At 47.7% G+C, this 10,338-nt stretch overlaps 1 protein-coding gene across 2 annotated transcripts in view; it reads right to left on the bottom strand.

The window, feature by feature from the left end:
• Positions 1-2,232: 2,232 nt before the first annotated feature.
• Positions 2,233-10,338, bottom strand: part of LOC119955008 (aldo-keto reductase family 1 member C23-like protein) — an 86,313-nt gene continuing 78,207 nt past the window's right edge. For both annotated transcript variants that reach the window (XM_038780805.1, XM_038780807.1), the window contains 3 exons: positions 10,041-10,206; positions 4,094-4,176; positions 2,233-2,414 (listed from right to left, as the gene is read on the bottom strand). In XM_038780805.1, the coding sequence (XP_038636733.1) occupies positions 2,372-2,414; positions 4,094-4,176; positions 10,041-10,206 (292 nt within the window). In that variant the 3' untranslated portion in view covers positions 2,233-2,371. The remainder of the gene's footprint in view (positions 2,415-4,093; positions 4,177-10,040; positions 10,207-10,338) is intronic.

The raw sequence follows: 10,338 nt of genomic DNA, 5'->3' as shown, positions 1-10,338 counted from the left end.
AAGCCCTTGCCCTTTCACAGCCATCACTCCGCATTGCCCCCCTTGTCTGTGTTACACCTACCCTCCCCTTTCCAGCCAATATCCTTGTTTGTTAAAGTGGAGATCTGCCTGAGTACCGTTGCCAAGTGATGTCCTTGTGGACAAAGGTGTGAGTCACAGGAAGCAGAGACCTCTCCAACCCCGGCTGCAGTACTGGCCACTGTCTGAAAGTGAAGTGGAGGCATGCATGAGTTCCACAGCACAGTGGTGTCCTTGACCTTGGACAACATCAGCAAACAAGAAATTTCGAAGAGCAGCTGTTTTAATGATCATTCATGAGATGATAATTAATGCAAATGGTGTTCATGTCACTTGGCAGTGGGAAAAATGACCCACCATCAGGAGAGTACCAAATTGTTTTCACAGGTGTAATTCCTACTTTTTGCCTCCCACTGGATTCACTGCTGCCACCCGATATGAAACCCAGTGCGGGAGGAATGGGACAATTCTCCTCAGTGTGGGATAATGAGTAACAAAAGGACAGGATTCAATTCAATTGGCAAAAACGTCAGAATGATGTGCAGTGCAAAACAAGTTATTAATTCACTCTCAGCCCATTAAACATTCCTGACAATTTTGCCACAAAGCCTCACAATAAACATCAAAACAATTGCCACATGGGAGATTGAAGGTCATAAATCAGAGACTAAATTAACTGTAATTTATAAAAGTGAATTAGTTGATCTGTATACAGTACCATCTTTACCTGTGTGTGTGTATTGTATGAGGCATCTGTGTAAATGTATGCATTTGTGCATGGACGCACTTGTGTGCATGAGCATGTGGCTGAGATTGTGACGCTGTGTTAAGTTGGGTTAGGTTGTGAGAATATAAATAACCTTCATCTTAAAACTGATGAAAGCTTGCTGCTGAATTATTAAATTGGGATACACACTGAAAGAAGAAGGAAGGACACACCTCTTTCTATTCAAAACAAACTGATTACTGGCATTAGGAGAGCACATATATTCTGTCCATGACAGTAGAATTTGGCTGCATTTTACCCTGTTATACCCTTGTTTCAATGTATAACTGAACCTTTTGGATCAGTTGCCAGAGAGGTATTCTGATGTCCATATGAATGCACCTCAATAAGATTGAACATGGTCAGGGTTGTTGTTGTTTCTCTTCCCACACTTAGTTGTGCATAAGGCAGACTTTCATCTGATTCCATAACCGGAGTTGTTCTGGAAAAGGTTGCTAGTCTTGTCACCAGGAGCTTATAACTTGAGAGGCTCGACTCCGCATCAAATATGGCTGAACAGGAGTCTCTCCTGGTCTTACCATGAGCCATTGGCGTGTTTGGGAGCATTTGCTGTTGATACTCAACCTGTTTGACTGTGTCATTAGCACACCTTCCTTGGCCATCAAGTCCTGCGTGGGACTCAAACCCAGAGCTTCTTGGTTCAGAGTCGATTCCCTGTTCCCCGATGCTGAAATCGAATTCGGCAATGGGGCAGAGAATCTGTTTTGACGCCAATATCGGGAGTGTCGCTGGTTTTTATATTCTCCACCCCTTGAAAAGCGGCGTACTCTCGGAGTACGCCACGCCGACTATCCACAGCCTCAGACCACTGCCTGAGGCCTGCCCCGCGATGTCCCCGTCCCCGACTGGCTGAGTTCCCGACGGCGTGGGTTACGTGTGCTCACACTGTCCGGGAACATCGCGTGTCGGCTGCGGACTCAGTCTGGCACTGCCACAGTCAGGGGAGGGCCGATCCGTGGGCAAATCGGGGCTGGGGCACTGTGGGCGGGGGGTCTGGGGCGTGCGGGCAGCCGAAGGGGGGCACTACTTTTGCGGTCCGGGTCAGCAGGCTGAGTCCGTCATGAAGCACAGCGCAATCACTGCAGGCCGCCGTGCGCATGCGTTGCCATGGAACCGGAAATGCTCAGTGTCTTATCGGCAGCTAGAGCTGCGCCACATCCCTGCTCGCCCCAAGTAAAATGGGGAATCAGTGGCCGTTTTGCGCCAGTCTTCCTGGCATAAAAGACCACCGTTTGCACGCCGGCGCGGGGACTTGGCCTCCAAAGCGGAGACTCCAGCCCCTGGACTCTACCCACTGCACCACAAAGCCACCTGCACAGTCAGGATGGGAGAGCAGAAAAAGAACAGAGAATATTTGGAAGAGGGGAGGAAAGTGGAAAAGGTGTAAGTGAGAAGCATGGCAAAATATTCGGTCATCAAACAACATGAAATGTTGAATAATGCTCAGACTTTATTTATCCAAGTAACATATCTGCTCCGAGGAGACTACGTTTTGATCCTGGCCTGTCCCATTTGGAAAGTTGCATCCTCTTTTAGACACTCCGTTTCCCCCACTTGCCGATCTCATCAATATTCATCATGGAATGGATACTTGGGATGGTCAGTAAACCTTAGATCAAACAAAAAACATGAAAGTAAATAAACTTAAAATGATTGAAATTTCCCTTTAGGTGGAGAGGTTTAAGTCAAAGCTGAATTGGTTCCATCCTCACACTAACACCCACTTTACAGCAGCTTCAGATTGGATGAGATTAGAATCAGGCAACACTTCCATCCAAAATGCTTGATACATTCAAAATGTCAAAATCTCAGCAAAACCGATTTTTAATCAGGCTGCGTACTTACTGTACTCCCTGTACACACACGACTGATGGCAAAATTCAACTCCATCTCCAAGTTTGCTGACGACACAATCTCGAATAATGATGAGTCAGAACCTAGTGGAGTGGTGCAACGACAACAATCTGTCCCTCAATGCCAGCAAAACTAAAGAGCTGGCTATTTACTTCAGGAAGCAAAGTACTGTACACACCCCTGTCAGCATCAACGGGGCCGAGGTGGAGATGGTTTACAGCTTCAAATTCCTCGGAGCTGGTTTAGCTCACTGGGCTAAATCAGTGGCTTTTAAAGCAGACCAAGCAGGCCAGCAGCACAGTTCGATTCCCGTACCAGCCTCCCCGGACAGGCGCCGGAATGTGGCGACTAGGGGCTTTTCACAGTAACTTCATTTGAAGCCTACTTGTAACAATAAGCGATTTTCATTTCATCACCAAAACTCTGACCAGGTCCACCCACATCGACGCTACCACCACGAAAGCACAACAGCGCTTATACTTCCTCAGGCAACTAAGGAAATTCAGCATGTCCACACTGACTCTTACCAACTTCTACAGATGCATCATAGAAAGCACCAATTTGGTTGCATCACAGCCTGGTATGGCAACTACTCAGCCCAAGACCGCAAGAAACTTCAGAGAGTCGTGAACACAGCCCAGTCCATCACACAAACCTGCCTCCCATCCATTAATTCTATCTACACCTCCCGCTGCCTGGGGAAAGCGGGCAACATAATCAAAGATCCCTCCCACCCGGTTTACTCAGTCTTCCAACTTCTTCCATTGGGCAAGAGATACAAGTCTGAAAACACGCATGAACAGACTCAAAAACAGCTTCTTCCCCACAGTTACCAGACTCCTAAACAACCCTCTTATGGACTGACCTGATTAATACTACACTACTGTATGCTTCACCCGATGTTGGTGTCTATGTGAACCTTATGTTGCCTATTATGTATTTTCTTTTCATTGTATTTTCATGTACTAAATGATCTGTTTGAGCTTTTCACAAAAAATACTTTTCACTGTCCCTCGGCACACGTGACAATAAACAAATCCAAATCCAAACTAACCAGAATGTTTCTTGCCACACTCTCTGTGCTTAACCTCCGAGTGCTCCAAGTATTGGAGGAAAGGTTTCTGAGATTCCAGCACAGGAAATGGACAGTACAAAGGCTATTTTCACGTTGCCAAAGTGAATAGAGACATTTAAACACAAAACGTTCGATCACCGGGATCAGCTAAGCCAGTAAAACTGAAATCCACACCAGAACAACTTAGCAATTTCAGGATGTCCAACAGGTAGAAGATATGGAAAAACTGTCATCCTTTGCAAGCTCCCAATGTTGTGAACACTATCAGGGACCAACTAAACTACATTCCTTCCAATGGTAGGGGACCCCTTACATTAAGGGTCACCCCACAGGAATTGACTCAGTTGTGTATTACTTACTGTTTCATCGTTATGTATCGGAAGTTTCTGTTTATCCCATCAACCGCTTTCATCTCTTCATCAGTTAGCTGGAAGTCAAAGATCTGCAATTGTAGAAAAATAGATTCTGTCAGGTCCTAATTTGGAAACTACTGCATTTATTTCACTATTTCACGGCAATACTTGGACATAGGATCAACTCAAGCTGTACTTCAGTGACACAGCAACATATAACTTCCCCTTGTTGGGAAACTGGAATGACACAGCACATACTGGAGGCACGTGGGTAGCACGGCTGCCTCACAGCACCAGGGATCTTGGTCCAATTCCAGCCTCGGGTGACTGTCTGTGTGGAGTTTAAACATTCTCCCCGTGACTGCGTGGTTTCCTCCATGTGCTCCAGTTTCCTCCCACAGTCCAAAGATGTGCAGGTTAGGGGGGTTGGCCATGATAAATTGCTCCTTAGTATCTAGGGATGTGTAGGTTGGGTTAAGGGCAGGGAAGTGGGCCGAATGGCTTCCTTCTGTACTGTAGGGATTCTATGATTCAATTCTATGATATGGTGGTCATTGGCTCCATTGTGCCTATGTGTGATTAACGTAGAAATTGTTATATATTTCATGTCATTAAAAACCCTGGTTTAAAATTCATACAGGTAGTGTGTCTGCTAAAGCTGTAAATAAGGTTTATAAGAGTGAGGTAATCATTCATTCCAACCACTTACTTGATAACAAATGAAGGGCTAATTGAACATTGCTTATATTTTGGATCATTACCTGGAGTGTAGATAATTTATGAGTGATTTTATTTAGTCCTGGCTAAGCTGGTTGTGGATCTTAATGATACTCCCGAATCGCTGGGGTGCTGCGCGAATCACGCCACGCCACCCCGACCCCCACATGTGATTCTCCCACTCCCCCAAAACCAGCGCCACGTGAATCGCGCCAGGGCGCTCGGAGAATCGCCGCAAATAGCGAGCGGTGATTCTCAGCATGGGTGGGCCGAGCGGCCGGCGGAAAAAAAGACAGTCCCGCCGACGCCATTCTAACCTGCTCTCGGGTTGGCGGGACCTGGGGCTTCAAGCGTTGGGAGCGGCCTGTGGGGGGGGGGGGGGGGGGGGGGGGGGGGGGAGAGGAGAGAGGGGTTTCCAACCCCGGGGAGGCCCTCCGGAGTGGCCTGGCCCACGATCGGGACCCACTGATCGGCGAGCCGGCCTCTGTCGGCGGGCCTCCTTTCTTTTGCCGGCAAGCCTGGATCCATCCGCCATTTTTGTGCGGGGCAGCCTGTGGGAGGACGGGCACCACGCATGCGCCAGTTGACGCGGGCCCCAACGCGGGACCCAAGGCGCCATGTCATTTACGCGGCGCCGGGTCTCTGATGCCGTGCCGAGGCCCCGCCCCCGGAAATCGCGCGATGCCCGTGTTAGCCCCGCGGAGGGCAGAGAATAGTGGTCTGGGAACGGGTGGCAAAGCCGGAGTAAAACACTCCGTTTTTTACTCCGGCGTCAGCACTTAAACTCCCGATGGGAGAATCTCGCCCCAGAGGTGAGGAGAGTTAGAGTATTAAAGTACTTCTTTCTGGGAGGCCGGTTTCTGAAGTTGGAGGAGCTGGGGGAGAAATATGGGTTGGGGCAGGGTGAGATGTTTAGGTATATACAGGTCCGAAGTTTTGCCAGGAAGGAGGTACACAGCTTTCCGATGGTGCCATTTCCCACACTGTTGGAAAAGATATTGACGACAGGGGGAATGGAGAAGTGGGTGGTGTCGGTAATTGATGGGGTGATTCTGGGGGAAGATAAGGTATCGTTAGAGAGGATTAAGACGAAGTGGGAGGAAGAGTTGGGGGAGGATATTGAGAAAGGATCATGGTGTGAGGTGCTTCGGAGGGTGAATGCATCAACTTTGTGCATGAGGTTGGGGCTGATACAGTCGAAGGTGGTGTATAGGGTACACCTCACAAGAGGGTGAGATGGTTTTTTGAGGGGGTGGAAGATGTTTGTGAATGGTGTGTGGGGGGGGGGGGGGGGGCACTATTCACGTTCATATGTTTTGGTCCTGTCCAAAACTGGAGGGGTATTGGAGGAATGTCTACAAGGTAATCTCAAAGGTGGTGCACGTGAGACTCGAACAGAGTCCCCTAGAAGTTGGGGTGGTGAACAGCTTCTCTGCCCTGTGCCTCGGCGTGGCTGGGAAATCTGCTGGAGTTCTTAACGCCCGAGAAAGTAAAGTTTGAATTGAGGAGATGGAAGGGTTCTGCATCTCATGTACCTTGTTCATCATGCATTTTCATGAATTGGATGACATCGAACAATGGGGGGGGGGGAAATCAATTTCAAGTTTTTCCTTTTATTTAAGAACTGTTTAACTGATAATCGTAAAGCTATTTCTTTGATGTTAATGTGGTTAATTCTGTGTTCAACTTAAAGTTTGTTTAACATAAAATATACTTATTGGACAGAGTCATTACTCCTGGGGTAAAGTATCGTTTTCCCACAGTTTTACAAATAGGAAAAGTGTTTTGGGTTCTCGTCCAGTGTCCTAACAAAAGTTGGGGTCTGGTCCAGGATCCTAATATATGTCAGGTTCTTTTTATGAGCAATCCACCTCTTTCCTCAGAGCATTGTAATGTTTATCAAGAAGTATTTATCCAGTTCTTTTGTCATGATTTTAAACATCTCTACCAAGCAGAAGAATCCAAACCTCTCCAGTTCCCATTGAAGTCCCTCATCCCCCATTCTAATGAATCTGTTGTGTACTCGGAAAGCTTTTGTATCTTTCCTGGAGAGTGGTGTCCAGAATTGAACGTTACTCTAGCTGAGACCTAACCAGTGATTTATAAACATCTAACATTATGGTCTACATTTGACTATTAAGAAAGACAAAGATGCCATTTTCTTTCAACATAATTTCCTTAGTTTGGTCTTGCCACCTACAAGCATTTACGTAAATAAATCCTACTATTCCTGCACTTGTTTAAAATGTTACCAAGAAGTTTATATAGCCTTTGCAGACGACACAAAGGTTGGTGGAATTGCGTTGAGGACTGTCAGAGGATACAGCAGGATTTAGATCGTTTGGAGACTTGGGCGGAGAGGTGGCAGATGGAATCTAATCTGGGAAAATGTGAGAATAATGCATTTTGGAAGATCTAATGCAGGTAGGGAATATGCAGTGAATGATAGAACTCTCAAGAGTATTGAAAGTCAGAGAGATCTAGGTGTACAGGTCCACAGGTCACTGAAAGGGGCAACACAGGTGTAGAAGGTAGTCAAGAAGGCATACGGCATGCTAGACTTCATTGGCCGGGGCATTGAGTATGAGAATTGGCAAGTCATGTTGCAGCTGTATTGAACTTTAGTTAGACCACACTTGGAGTATAGTGTTCTATCGCCACACTACCAGAAGGATGTGGAGGCTTTAGAGAGGGTGCAGAAGAAATTTACCAGGATGTTGCCTGGTATGGAGGGCGGTAGCTATGAGGAGCGGTTGAATAAACTCTGTTTGATCTGAATGGAATGACGGAGGTTGAGGGACGACCTGATAAGAGGCCTACAAAATTATGAGGGGTCAGACAGAGTGGATAGTCAGAGGCTTTTCCCCAGGGTAGAGGGGTCAATTACTAGGGGGCATAGGTTTAAGGTGCGAGGGGCAAGGTTTAGAGGAGATGTACGAGACAAGTTTTTTTTACACAGAGGATAGTAGATGCCTGGGACTCGCTGCCGGAGGAGGTGGTGGAAGCAGGGACGATATTGTCATTTAAGGGGCATCTTGACAAATACATGATTAGGATAGGAATAGAGGGATACGAACCCAGGAAGTGTGAAAGATTTTAGTTTAGACGGGCAGCATGGTCACACGGGCTTGGAGGGCCAAAGGGCCTGTTCCTGTGCTGTACTTTTCTTTATTCTTTGTTGTTTGTTCACTCCGGTTTGAAGTGATTCAGTTTGTTAGGGTCAATCTTCCATCTGTTAAATTTCACCTTCCATATGTCTGCTCTCTTCTTCACTCCTGTAATCTGTTACTATGGACGGGATTCTCCCGTACCCGGCGGGGCGGGGAGTCCCGGCGGGATGGAGTGGTGTGAACCACTCCGGCGTTAGGCCGCCTCAAAGGTGCGGAATCCTCCGCACCTTCAGGGGCTAGGCCCGCCCCGGGGTGGTTGGCGTCCCGCCGGCCTGCGGGATAGGAGCCTGGCGCCACACCAACCATCGCTGAAGGGCCTACACCGGCTGGCGTGAGTCGGCGCATGCGCAGGAGCGCCAGCGCGTGCTGGCGTCATCCCCATGCATGCGCACAGGGATTCACTTCCGCATCGGCCATCGCGGAGGATCACAACGGCCGATGCCAGGCCACCGTGTGGGCACCTCCCGGGGCAAGATCCCCCCGCGACCCCCCAGTAACCCCGGAGCCCGCCCACGCCGCCAGGTCCAGCCGGTAAGGGACCTACTCTGATTTAAGCCGGCTGGACCGGCTACAGGTGGGCGGGACTTCGGCCCATCGCGGGCCGGAGAATTCGGGCGGCCCCGGCGCCCATTGAGTCGCGCCGGACCCCGCCACTGTCAGAGGCAGGTGGCGCGACTCCCGCTGGGCTGGTTTTTGGGGAGGCGGGAGAATTGAGAGGACGGCGGGGGTGGGATTCACGCTGACCCCTGGCGATTGTCCCACCCGGCAAATCTATAATTCCAAGTTTGTAATTTTGTCTGTTTATAGCCAAGTCTAGGTCATTAATCTAAAATGGCAGAGCTCCTAACGTCACTGTAGACCTCCTCGTCTTAAAAACAACTGATCACCATTGCTCTTCAAGGCAATGATGGCAAAAAGGCACATTGACAGGGTTTTTAATCGTAAGGCCAGACGATGGGAGCAAGAGTTCAAATCTCACCTTGACAGCTGGAATATAAAACAATGGTGACTGTGGCAACTGTTATCATTTGTTGTAAAAACCCATCTGGTTCACTCATGTGAACATTGCTTTCAGGGAAGGAAATCCGCCCTCCTTACCCGGTCTGGCCTCCATTCCAGATTCACAGCAATGTTGTTGACTCTTAGCTGAAATGGTCCAGCAAAACACTCAATTCAAGGACAATTAGGGATGGGTGAGAAATGGAGCAACAAACTCCAAGAAAGAATAAAAGTAAAAGAATAAAGGAAAAAATGATTCCAAATTATTGACATAGTGCTTAACCTCGTCAATCTAAGTGTTATCATTGTTTTGTTGAATGCCTTCTACGGAATCAGACTGACCCTAAATCCCTGGTGTTTTCAGTACAAGAGGTTGTAACAATGGGGATTGAGAGTGGATAAAGAATGATGGAACTCTGAACCCTCTGGATAAACAAAGTTGAGAAACAACATCAATGCAGAGATATTAGAATCATTTGGTTGGATGATAAAGGATGAAGACATAGATTCATCGAATCCCTAAATCCCTATCGTGCGGAAGGAGACCATTTGGCACATAGAGTCTGCACTGATCCTCTTTAAGAGCACCCTGCTTAGCGCCACTCATCCGCCCTCTCCCGACAACCTTGTAACCGCACCCCAACCTTTAGATACTAAGGGGCAATTTATCATGGCCAATCCACCTAAACTGCTCATCTTTGAACTTTGGAAGGAAAGTGGAGCACCTGGAGGAAACTCACACAGACATGGGGAGAAAGTGCAAAATCCATGCAGTCACGCGAGGTTAGAATCAAACCTGGGTCCCTGTCACTGGAAGGTTGAACTGTAATGTGTAAATCTCCCACCATGAAGGATGTTGGCCCTGAATATGTTAAGGTTAATATAACCTCCAGGTATTTGATTGAATGCGCGTTCATTCCTACAAGCTGTATCTTCTGTAATGTTACAAAGCTCACTTTTCCAATGCCTTGCACTGTTTTTCTGGGTAAAGGCCCTACCGTAGAGCATGCGTGTGAATAAGTGGAAGACAATAAAAAGAATAAATGTCTCCATGAGGAATATTTAACCTCTCTGTTCTGCTTCATCCGCCCAAGATTGAAACTCTTCGGAATAACCACTACACCACGTTGCACCTGATAACGCAGGGCAATTTGAGCTGGGGATTTGTTGTGTTTTTCACCAATCTTTTTCAGCTCCAGATCGTTCAGAACGATGGGGTTTTCTGGGTCGAACCTGTATGTATTGGAAAATGAAAAAAAGTAATTGGAAGATCTGTGAGTCTCTCAAAATTCCCCCCCCCCCCTCCCCTCCCCCTCCCCAATAATACTCTAAGAAGTCTTACAACACCAGGTTAAAGTCCAACAG

The sequence above is a fragment of the Scyliorhinus canicula genome, chromosome 20, assembly GCF_902713615.1.
Source record: "Scyliorhinus canicula chromosome 20, sScyCan1.1, whole genome shotgun sequence".
NCBI classification, from domain to species: Eukaryota; Metazoa; Chordata; class Chondrichthyes; order Carcharhiniformes; family Scyliorhinidae; genus Scyliorhinus; species Scyliorhinus canicula.
The sequence above is the reverse complement of the archived record's forward strand: the minus strand, read 5'-3'. Positions and strand labels throughout refer to the sequence as shown.